A 12,530-nucleotide genomic window follows, 5' to 3' on the forward strand; every position below is an offset into this window, starting at 1 on the left:
CATATTGTCTGAGCAGGCTACTCCGGCTCCTATTTCTTTGTTCTTGTGCAGCAAGACCTGGAGAATTTGTAGGCTTGGCCTGATAAGTGGCAAGTAACAAATGCACCACACAAGAGCCAGGCAATTACCATCTCCAACAAGAGAGAATCTAACCTCGCCACCACTCCACCACCACCGCCCTCCCTCCTACACCATAGGCTCTGAATTCTGCAGTGAGTAACTCACCTCCTGACACCCCAAAATCTCTTAACTATCTAGAAGGCCACAAGTCAGGAATATGAAGGAATGCTCTCCACTTGCCTGGATCAGTGCAGCTCTAACAACAATCAAGAAGCTCGACACCATCCAGGGCAAATGAGTATGCTTGAACAGAATCCCATTGACCAACTTAACATCCATTCCCTCCACCACCGACCCACATTGGCGGCAGCATCACACCAAGACTCCTTCAACAGCAACTTCCAAAACCGTGGCCTCTACCACCTGGAAGGACAAGGTCAGCAGATGCATCAGAAACTGCAAGTGCCCCTCGAAGTCACACACCATCCTGACTTGGAACTATATCCCCGTCCCTGCACTGTCACCTGGTCAAAATGTGCAAGTGAAGCTTGAGATTCAACATACAGACGTGTTCCATATGAGTCTTTACTTAGACACCCATTTAATATAATTAATCTTCCACCTTGTGCCTTGTTCCACCATTTCTTTCAATGTGCTGAACATTTCCCTGGAACCGTTACCACATGAGGCAAAAACGTTGGAAATGTATTGAACTCATTCTGTGTTGTCCTTCCATTGTCACCCTTTGCAGGAGGCAGTGAACTGTTAAAGGCCCAGTAATGTCCTTAAAATTATGGTGAAAGATTAATTTTGTGATGCACCATCTTAAAATTCATTGAAGACACATACACAGCAAGGTGATATGTCACAACAAAATATAACCCTGTGAAACCCAAGTGCAATGAGATGAACCTTTTAAAGTGATGATGATGGGGGCTCCTACATTGCACTCCCCCTGCGCTGTTAGCTGAGGTGGAGGCAGGGTGCTGACCTTTCTCCTCCGAGGATTTCAATGACCATGGTGGTTGTCCTCCGGTTCCCTGAGGTCTGGAGGGCCCCAGCACACTGAGGGCCTCCTGCACAGATACTGGAATCGGCTCTGTTATCGTGGGTTTGTGAGGTGCTGGTGTTCCAGTCAGAGCAGTGGAGGACCCGCTGCCAAATCCAGGAGCACCCTGAGAGGAGCCCCCAGATGCTGCAGGCAGTCACTCCTATAGACTTTCAGGGCACACTGGACCCTCCCTGCTCACCTGAGGAGTCCGAGGACTTGGTGGTGACTCCAGTCACCTCACCCCCTCTCACCCAGCCATTGCCCATGGAGGTGGTGATTACATGCAGGTCAGTGTGTATCTCCAATCGTTGGTCTGCTGGATTGACTGTCCATCAAGGTCACCAATCTCTCAGTACAGGATGCCTAGGGCACTCATGCCCAGGACACAGCAATACTCATAGCTTGGATTAACTCCTACATCCTCTGTGTCTGGTTGCACACAGCTTCTTTATGTTAACATACCTCATGCTGCAGTTCCAACATCTGCTGCCTTGTGTGTCTTCAGGAGCCAGTGAACTGTTAAAGGCCCAGTAGTGTCCTAAAATAATGGTGAAAGATTTTGTGATGCACCATCTTAAAATTCATTGAAGACACATACAGTACACATAGCGTCTTCAACGCTAGTGACATGTCATCAGCCTGAAGCTTGACATTGCCTTTCCCTCCCATAGCCCTCCGAGTGTGAGTGACCTTGGCTATTACTGTCTCCATCAGCTGCTCGGGCGTGTCTGTGCTGTTCACCAGATTGTGACTCCTTTACTAATGGAATGTGACTATCTCCCAACGTGATAATACCTGCACTGGTGGAGGGTGCGAGGGGAATAATGTGCACCCTCTGAGGTCCCCTTCTCGTCCTCAGAGGTGGATGGCTGTCACCCGGTCACAGCCCTCGATCTGTGAAAGAAAAAATAGTGTTTCTAGAGAAATGTTTGTTTTGTGCTCGCCAGAGGGTCTCCTGTGTCCATCCATTAGGGCACTCATTCTCTCAGCTCCACAACCTACCTCAACATCAGTGATTGCCCGCCCTGCCTCCAGATCTCCCAGTTCATGTGTCTGAATTTCCATGGGTGTAAGGATGAGGAGATCTGGGGTCCAGTGACCCATCTTGGCTCAGACCCTCTCGTCAGCTGTTTACATCTACAAGCATAGAAATCTTCATGTAACTCGCCCATCAAAGACACACTAGCCTATACTGGTGTTAGCCTGACTATCCCGCATGGCACCACATGCATGTCTCCTGCATGCAGCACTCATCAGCGTGCAACCCTTGATCTGTCTTCTGCCATTTCAGCTCTTCACTCAGTAACCAGGACTCCCTCGCTAGTCCCTCCAGAGCTGCTGTGTTTGAAAGTACTGCTGGCTGCCTTTACAGATGGCACCAGCATTGTCTGAACCAGGACGTCCCCTGTCTGCACCACCGAAGTGGACGGCTCCTCCCACCTGTCAGCTCTGATAATATCGCATTGGTAACTCTGACTACCCTGACCCTATGTCCAAACACCCACTTACGGAGGATGGGGAGGCCTGGGGGCTGGACAGTAGGTGATTGGGGTGTCAGGGAAGAGGCGGACTGAGGGTTGGAGAGAGGTCCTGCGGCCACTGGACCTTGGTGGGGCAGCTGGGGGTGAGGGGGATGGGGGATGTCCGAGGTTAAAAGGGGGGCTTCTGATGGAGAAAGCTCCCCGCCCCTGGCCCCTTCCGCCAATGGCCTGAATCCGGTTATTTTTGGGCTTCCACCAGACCCAGGAACTCCTCCCGCCGACCTAAAAATTGAGGCTGGGTGGGAAAGGGCCCTCAGGTGATCAATAATTGGCCACTTAAGGGCCTCAACTGGGGTGAGGGCGGGTGGCCCGTCTGAGACCTCACCCACCCCAGCGTCAGTCGCTGAGAGGTCTCGGCTGGTGGGAAACCCAGCCCAAAAATTTTACTCTCACCCATTGCTTAAAAACCTCCTGGCGGGTGAGCTTAAAATTCAAACTGTTATCTCTAATTCTTTCTTCACATAAAGCGTCTGACTTGCTGAGCATTTCCAGCATTTTCTATTTATATTTCAGATTTTCATCATCAATAGTATTTTCCCTCTATATAATGGAGTGTCTCACACTGAACATTACTATTGTCATTAATATTGTTCCCTCAGACACCGGAGATTTACCCTGATTCCTGTTGGTTTTCTCTCCCTTATCTCCAGTCTGTTCAATAACAATCTCACAGATTCTTGTGCCGAGGATCTTGCCTCTGTGATCAGTACAAACCCGTCACTGACTGATCTGGACCTGGGTGTTAGTCAACTGGGAGACTCAGGAGTGAAACTACTGTCTGTGGCTCTGAGGAACTCGGGCTGTAAAATACAGAGACTGGGGTAAGTACCAAACTATGTGAGATGATGTTGATAATAACTGAATGTCTAACAGGACATTTTCCGCAGTGTTATTAGAAAAATAAATAAACACTGTCCATTATTATTAATGTCAGTGATAATGTTATTAATGAAAATGAAACAGCATTTCCTCTGCCTCCTGTTATTTCTCTCTCTCTCTAACGGGTTTAATTTTCCCGCTTTATTGTCCGCCGGAGCTCTTCAACGTTTGCGCGTGCCCGCCCAGCCAAATATCGCACGAGTGCACGATGACGTCAGGACGCTCGTCCGACATCATCTCGCGCGATTCCCCGCCTGCTTGGGTCAGGCACGCGCCCACCTGCGGGACTCTGGGCTCTGTTTCTCCCTTCACAGATCCTGTCTCCCAGGCTGACTATTTCCAGAACATTCCTTTATATTTCACACCCACAGCATCAATTAGAGTTGCTTTTATGTTTTGAAGTTGTGTTTCTTGAATGTTTCACACTGTATATTATTATTTTAATCAGTCACGTTCTTTGAAAAAAACTGGAAATTTATTCTGATTCCTGTTATTTTTTTCTCTCTCGAACCCTCCCCCCACCCCCCAGTCTGGAGGACAACAAACTGACAGATTCTTGTGCTGAGGATCTTGCCTCTGTTTTTAATCCCTCACTGACAGATCTGAACCTGGGTAATAACAACCTGGGAGATTCAGGAGTGAAACTACTGTCTGTAGCTCTGAGGGGACCGGACTGTAAAATACAGAAACTGCAGTAAGTACCAGACAGTGTGAGATTGTGTTTAGAATCACTTAATATTTAACAATATATTTTGAACACTGTTACTATTATTAGCTTCTGACAGCCAATGCTGCTGCCTGGGTGGGCAAGACATTTTGACCAAGTTCACTTTTATCCTTAGTCACATATGAGGCTGTAAGGCTAACACTGTGTACTGACCTCACAGCCATTATCTTTCTCCCCGTCACAAACTCCATTCCTTTACCATCCTCCCTCCATGTCCACACACGAGTGACACGGGTTTAAGGTGTGGAGTCCCGTGATTTGTTTTGTAACTCTTTTGAGTTATCAACAGATCGCATGTAACTCTTTCGAGTACATTCACAGTTCTTGGTTTCCGGGAGTGGGACATGAACCCACAACCTTCTGATTCAAAGGCGAGGGTGCTATGAACTGAGCCACAGCTGACACCTCTGATTTGTTTTGTACCCTCACCATTTTTGTCACGTTAATAATCGGTGCGCTTCCATTTTACAATCTCCCCTGCCCCCAATTTACTGTCACTTAAAACCAGTCAAGACGCTGCTTTTCCCAGTTCTAATATAAGCTCATCAAACTGAAACATTAACCTGGCCTGAATTTTTCCCTTGTCGGGTGCACGATCGGGGAGCCTGGGAGCGGATGTGAAATGTGCTTCTGCCCGATCAGCCCCGCGACCATGATCTTACGCTGCTTGGCCAATTGAGAGGCAGCCAGTGTGAAGCGTACCCGGGGAAAGGCTCAGCACTGCCGCTGGGGGAGGGAAGAGGGCGGCACCGACCTCACTGTAAGTGCTGGTGAGCGCTTCCAGTGAGCTCCCTGAAGGCAGACAGATGCCTCATAGAGCTGCAGACCCCCAAATAATAAAATAAAGCACAAAAGTGCTGCAAAACTGTCCCTGCAGCAAAATCAAGCACCTGAAAACAGGCCTCACAAAAAAAAAACAGGCCCCAGATATTTATTTTTATTATAAATCCTAACGGAGATTTCATCCCTCCCTTGGATAAGGTTTCATCAAGAATGTAAAGGCTGCCTGGTCGATTGGCTGATCCCCCAACGTCAGGTTGGATGGGCCACGAAAACCCGCTGACAATTGGGACGTTAATGGGTTTAATTTCCCGCTTCATTGTCCGCGGGAGCTCTCCAATGTTTGCGCGTGCCCGCCAAGCAAAATATCGCACGAGTGCGCGATGACGTCAGGACGCTCGTCCGACATCATCTCGCGCGATTCCCCGCCTGCTTGGGTCAGGCACGCGCCCGCCTGCGGGACTCTGGGCTCTGTTTCTCCCTTCACAGATCCTGTCTCCCAGACTGACTATTTCCAGAACATTCCTTTATATTTCACACCCACAGCATCAATTAGAGATTGCTTTTATGTTTTGAAATTGTGTTTCTGGAATGTTTCACACTGTATGTTATTGTCTTGAATAGTGACGTTCTTTGAAAAAAAACTGGAAATTTATTCTGATTCCTGTTATTTTTTCTCCCTCGCACCCTCCCCCCCCCATTTCAGTTCTTGTGCTGAGGATCTTGCCTCTGTTTTTAATCGCTCAGTGACAGATCTGAACCTGGGTTTCTAACAAACTGGGAGATTCAGGAGTGAATCGACTGTCTGTAGCTCTGAGGGGACCGGACTGTAAAATACAGAAACTGGCATTGGGCACTGTGAGATTGTGTCAAGAATAACAACATTTAACAATGTATTTTGAGCACTGTTACTAGTATTAAAAACACTGTCCATTATTAGTAGTGTTAGTTATGCATAAAAAGAAACATTTATTTTAATTCATGTTATTTCTCTCTCTGACCCATCGGCTATGGGATGCCAGTCCCAAAGATCTTTGTGTCTCGGGTGTAGAGGAATAATGTGAGGTTCCACCCCCTCCTCCTCCTCAGAGTTGGGTGTCTGTCCCCTGTCACTGTGGTCATTGATTTGGGAAGAAGAGAAAAGTGATGAGATGGCAGAAGCTAGGAAAAGGTGGTGGGGTCGCTCTGTTAATAACTGATGACATGAGTACAGGAGTCAGAAATGACCTTAGTTTAGAAGATCAAGATGTAGACTTAGTTTGAGTAGAAATAAGAATTAGGAACAGTAAAATGTCACCCGTCTGAGGCCCCGCCCACCCCAGCGTCAATCGCTGAGAGGTCTCGGCTGGTGGGAAACCCAGCCCAAAAATTTTACTCTCACCCATTGCTTAAAAACCCCCTGGCGGGTGAGCTTAAAATTCAAACTGTTATCTCTAATTCTTTCTTCACATATAGTGTCTGACTTACTGAGTATTTCCAGCATTTTCTATTTATATTTCAGATTTTCATCATCAATAGTATTTTCCCTCTATATAATGGAGTGTCTCACACTGAACATTACTATTGTCATTAATAGTGTTCCCTCGGACACCAGAGATTTACCCTGATTCCTGTTGGTTTTCTCTCCTTTATCTCCAGTCTGTTCAATAACAATCTCACAGATTCTTGTGCCAAGGATCTTGCCTCTGTGATCAGTACAAACCAGTCACTGACAGATCTGGACCTGGGTGGTAATCCACTGGAAGACTCAGGAGTGAAGCTACTGTCTGTGGCTCTGAGGAACTCGGGCTGTAAAATACAGAGACTGGGGTAAGTACCAAACTGTGTGAGATGATGTTGATAATAACTGAATGTCTAACAGGACATTTTCCGCAGTGTTATTAGAAAAATAAATAAACACTGTCCATTATTATTAATGTCAGTGATAATGTTATTAATGAAAATGAAACTGCATTTCCCTCTGCCTCCTGTTATTTCTCTCTCTCTAACCCCAGTCTATGGGATGTCAGTCCAACAGATTTTTGTGCCGAGGGTGTTGGGGAATAATGTGTTGGTGCACCCAGAGGTCCTCTCCTCCTCCTCAGAGGTAGACGGCTGACCCCAATCACAGCAGCCCTTGATTTGTGAGAGGGAGGAGAGTGATTATAGGGCAATGCACATTCTAACATTTCCTTCATACTACTCCATGTTACTAGGGACTGATACATGATCACTATGTTTTGTGGTCTCCATAGGCTCTCCTGTGTCCATCCATTAGGCCATTCACTCTCTCAGCTCCACAACCATCTCACCGTCAGTGATTGCCGGCCCTGCTTCCAATCTCCCAGCTCTAGCATTTCATCTTCCATTGGTTTAAGGATGACAAGATCTGGATGTAGCCGCCCATCTTGGATCGTTCCCTGACATTGTGTGCTCTCTTCTACAAGCACGTAACTGTCCATTGTTACTCACTCATCAAAGACATACATGAGCCTACGCTGGTGACAGCCTGACTGTCCATCGTGGAGACACAGGGATGCTTCCTGCTTGCACCCACTGAGTCACGGCAGCACAGGAGTCAACTCTAACTGACGGGGGCTCTCCACAGAGAGGCTGACATGCTTCTGACAGCCAATGCTGCTGCCTGGGCATTGCCAGTGGCTGGGTGGGCAAGACCTTTTGACCAAGTTCACCTTTATCCTTAGTCACCTATAAGGCTGTAAGGCTAACACTGTATACTGACCTCACAGCCATTATCTTTCTCCCCGTCACAAACTCCATTCCTTTACCATCCTCCCTCCATGTCCACACACGAGTGACACGTGTTTAAGGTGTGGAGTCCCGTGATTTGTTTTGTACTCTCACCAGTTTTGTCACGTTAATAATCGGTGCGCTTCCATTTTGCAACCACCCCTCCCCCCAATTTACTGTCACTTAAAGCCAGTCAAGACGCTGCTTTTCCCAGTTCTAATGTAAACTCATCAAACTGAAACATTAACCTGGCCTGAATTTTTCCCTTGTCGGGTGCACGATCGGGGAGCCTGGGAGCGGATGTGAAATGTGCTTCTGCCCGATCAGCCCGCAACCATGATCTTACGCTGCTTGGCCAATTGAGAGGCAGCCAGTGTGAAGCATACCCGGGGAAAGGCTCAGCACTGCCGCTGGGGGAGGGAAGAGGGCGGCACCGACCTCACTGTAAGTGCTGGGGAGCACTTCCAGTGAGCTCCCTGAAGGCAGACAGATGCCTCATAGAGCTGCAGACCCCCAAATAATAAAATAAAGCACAAAAGTGCTGCAAAACTGTCCCTGCAGCAAAATCAAGCACCTGGAAACAGGCCTCACAAAAAAAACAGGCCCCAGATATTTATTTTAATTTTAAATCCTAACGGAGATTTCATTCCCTCCCTTGGATAAGGTTTCATCAAGAATGTAAAGGCCGCCTGGTCGATTGGGTCCCCCAACGTCAGGTTGGATGGGCCACGAAAACCCGCTGACAATTGGGACGTTAATGGGTTTAATTTCCCGCTTCATTGTCCGCGGGAGCTCTTCAACGTTAGCGCGTGCCCGCCAAGCCAAATATCGCGCGAGTGCGCGATGACGTCAGGACGCTCGTCCGACATCATCTGGCGCGATTCCCCACCTGCTTGGGTCAGGCACGCGCCCGCCTGTGGGACTCTGGGCTCTGTTTCTCCCTTCACAGATCCTGTCTCCCAGGCTGACTATTTCCAGAACATTCCTTTATATTTCACACCCACAGCATCAATTAGAGATTGCTTTTATGTTTTGAAGTTGTTTTTCTTGAATGTTTCACACTGTATATTATTATTTTAATCAGTTACGTTCTTTGAAAAGAACTGGAAATTTATTCTGATTCCTGTTATTTTTTTCTCTCTCTCACCCTCCCCCCACCCCCCAGTCTAGGGGACAACAAGCTGACAGATTCTTGTGCTGAGGATCTTGCCTCTGTTTTTAATCCCTCACTGACAGATCTGAACCTGGGTTATAACAACCTGGGAGATTCAGGAGTGAAACGACTGTCTGTAGCTCTGAGGGGACCGGACTGTAAAATACAGAAACTGGAGTAAGTACCAGACAGTGTGAGATTGTGTTTAGAATAACTTAATATTTAACAATATATTTGAGCACTGTTACTAGTATTAAAAAACACTGTCCATTATTATTAGTGTTAGCTATGAATAAAAAGAAACACTTAGTTTGATTCGTTATTTCTCTCTCTCTGAACCCTAGGCTATGGGATGCCAGTCCCAAAGATCTTTGTGTCTCGGGTGTAGTGGAATATTGCGAGGTCTCCCCTCTTCCTCAGAGTTGGGTGTCTGTCCTCGGACCCTGTGGCCATTAATTTGAAAAAAAAAGAGAAAAGTGATTAGATGGCAAAAGCGAGGAAAAGGTGGTGGGGTTGCTCTGTTAATAACTGATGACCTGAGTACAGAAGTCAGAGATGACCTTAGTTCTGAAGGTCAAGATGTAGAATTAGTTTGAGTAAAAATATGAATTCGCAAAGGTAACATGTCACTTTTTTATTCATTCATGAGATCGAGGCATCGCTGGCTAGGCCAACATTAATTGCCCATCCCTAACTGTCCTTGGGAAAGTTGTGGTGAGCTGCCTTCTTGAACCGCAGCAGTCCATGTGGGAGTAGCTTATAGGCCCCTAATACCTTCACACTTTCGGACAGAATATACAGGAAAAAATAATGGGCACTTGTAAGAAAGGTGCTGCAATAATTGCGTGTTTTTTTAATCTTCATACATATTGGATGAAGCAAAATTGCCTGGAAGATGAGTTCGTAGAGTGTATTCAAGACAGTTTCTTAGTGAGTATGTTCCAGTGACAACCACAGAATGGCTATTTTAGACCTGGGAATGTTCAATGAGACTGGATTAATTAATGACATCATAGTAAAGGTGCCTTTTATCAGCAGAGTATGTGAGAAAGCCAGTTAGAAGTATAAAAGCTGATAGAGGTTCTCCAAATATTTATATAGAAAATGAATACTAAAGTGTGCATAGGTACCTTAGAAAATGAGGCTGGGAAATTAACAATGGGAAATGAGGAAATGGCAGAAGCGTTGAACAGGTATTTTGTGTCTCTCTTCGCTGTAGAAGACAAGAAACATCCCAAGAATACTTGAAAATCAAGAGGTAAAAAGAAAGGAGGAACTTAAAACAAGCAGGGTTCCGAGGGAAAAGGTATTAGGAAAACTATTAGATCCAAAGATTAACAAGTCCCTTTACTTGATGGCTTTCATCATAGGGTCTTAAAGGAAGTGGCTGCAGACATAGTAGATGCATTGGTTGTGATCTTCCAAAATTCCCTAGATTCATGGAAGGCCCAGCAGACTGGAAATCACATGGGGCGAATGTATTAGATTTCTTTGAGGAAGTAACATGAAAATTGATAGAGCAGAATCTGTAGATTTGGTGCACTTGGATTTCCAAAAGCAATTTGATAAAGTGTCACATCAAAGTTAACAAAGATAACAAGATAAGAATTTGTTATGTAGGTGGTAGCATATTAGTATGTATGGATGATTGATTAGCTAACAGCAAACAGAGAGTTGGGGCAAAGGGCCATTTTCGGTTTGGCAAACTGGTACTAGTGGAGTGACACAGAGGTCAGTGCTGGGGCCTCCAATACCTGTGTAAATTACTTGGGTGAAGGAACTGAATGCATGGTAGCTAAATTTGCCGATGGCGCAAAGGTAGGAAAGTAACTTGTCAAGTGGACATAAAGAGTCTATTAAAGGGTTTAGAGATGAAGTGAATGGGCAAAAAATTGGCAGATGGAGTTGAATATGAGACAATGTGAATTTGTCCCCTTTGGCTGTAAGAATAGAAAAGCAGTAACTTACCTGAATGGAGATAGACTGAAGACAGTACGGTACTGAGGGATCTGGGAGACCCAGTCCATGAATCGCTAGGCATGCGGTGGAGCAAGTGATTAGGAAGACAATTGGTCTCCTGGAGTTTATGTGGATGCTGTGGATAAAGCAGTTCCAACGACTGTCTAGTAAACCGAAGATCCTGAGTATGAATCTCAGTGGTGTCTTTACCCCAATTTCCATTCAAGGCTTTGAAATGTGACGTGTTTACAACAAAAATACATTCCTTTGATGCACAAAAACCCAGTAACCAAAGTGTCCCACTAAAGAAATCAAGAATTGTATTAGATCAAGGGAAGAGATGTATTAAGTTGCCAGAAAAAGGAAAGCCTGAGAATTGGGAACATTTTAGAAATCTGCAGAGAAGGACATAGAAATGGATTAAGAAAGAAAAGATAGAATATGAGAGTAAACTAGCAAGAAACACAAAGACTGATTGTAAATGCTTCTGTAGGTATGTAAAAAGGAAAATATTCGTAAAAATAAATGTGGGTCCATTTCAAGCAAGGTCAGGAAAATTTACACTGCGGAATAAGGAAATGGCAGAGAAATTAAACAAATACTTTGTGTCTGTCTTCACAGAGAAAAATACTAAAAATCGCTCAGAAATAAAGGAGAATCAAGGGACTAGTGTAAACGAGGAACTGCATGACATTAATATTTGTTAAAAAAAGTATTAGAGAAATTACTGGGACCTAAAGTTGATAAATCCCCTGAACCTGATGATCTGCATCCCAGAGTGTTGAAGGAAGTGGCTGCAGAGATAGTAGATGCGTTGGTGATTATATTTCAAAATTCTGTAGCCTCTGGAATGGTTCCTGCAGATTGGAAGGTGGAAAATATAACCCCGTTGTTTAAGAAAGGAGGGAGAGAATAAAGTGGGAACTAGAGATCTGTTAGCCTGACATAAGTAGTAGGGAAAATGCTCGATTCTGCAATAAAGGATGTGATAATAGAACACTTAGAAAATAATGGTAGCATTGGGCTGATTCAGCATGGATTTATGAAAGGGAAATCATGTTTAACATACCTGTTGGGGTTTCTTGAGGATGTAGTCAGTAAAATAGATAAGAGGAGACCCGTGGATGTGGTACAGTGAGGTAGCACAAGGGTCACAGCTGCAGCTATTCACAATCTATATCAATGATTTGGACGTGGGGATTAAATGTAATATTTAGAAGTTTGCAGGTGACAGGAAATTAGGTGGAAGTGTGAGTTGTGAGGAGGATGCAAAGATGCTTCAAGGGGATCTGGAGAGGATAAGAGAGTGGCCAAAATTTGGCAGATGGAATATGGAGAAATGTGAGGTTATCCACATTGACAAGAAATAACAAATACAGACTATTTGTTAAATGGTGAGAGACTGGGGAACATTGATCTTCAAAGGTATTTCAATGTCCTTGTTCATGACACACTTAAAGCTAACATGCAGGTACAGCAATCAGTTAAAAAGGTAAATGGTATGTTGGTTTTTATTACAAGTGGATTTGAGTTTAGGAGTAAAGATGTTTCACTGCCTTGGTGAGACGGCAACAGGAGCATTCTATGCAGTTTTTGTCTTCTTACCTAAGGAAAGATATACTTGCCTTAGACTAAGTGCAATGAAGGTTC

General features: G+C 45.2%; 1 protein-coding gene across 1 annotated transcript in view; it reads left to right on the forward strand.

The window, feature by feature from the left end:
- LOC144672030 (NACHT, LRR and PYD domains-containing protein 3-like) overlaps positions 1 to 12,530 on the forward strand; it is a 977,887-nt gene that overhangs the window by 40,358 nt on the left and 924,999 nt on the right. Inside the window, exons 9-10 of the mRNA XM_078533970.1 lie at positions 3,303 to 3,473; positions 6,677 to 6,847. Coding sequence (XP_078390096.1) covers positions 3,303 to 3,473; positions 6,677 to 6,847 — 342 coding nt within the window. The remainder of the gene's footprint in view (positions 1 to 3,302; positions 3,474 to 6,676; positions 6,848 to 12,530) is intronic.

This window comes from Cetorhinus maximus, chromosome 35, assembly GCF_964194155.1.
Source record: "Cetorhinus maximus chromosome 35, sCetMax3.hap1.1, whole genome shotgun sequence".
Lineage (NCBI taxonomy): Eukaryota > Metazoa > Chordata > Chondrichthyes > Lamniformes > Cetorhinidae > Cetorhinus > Cetorhinus maximus.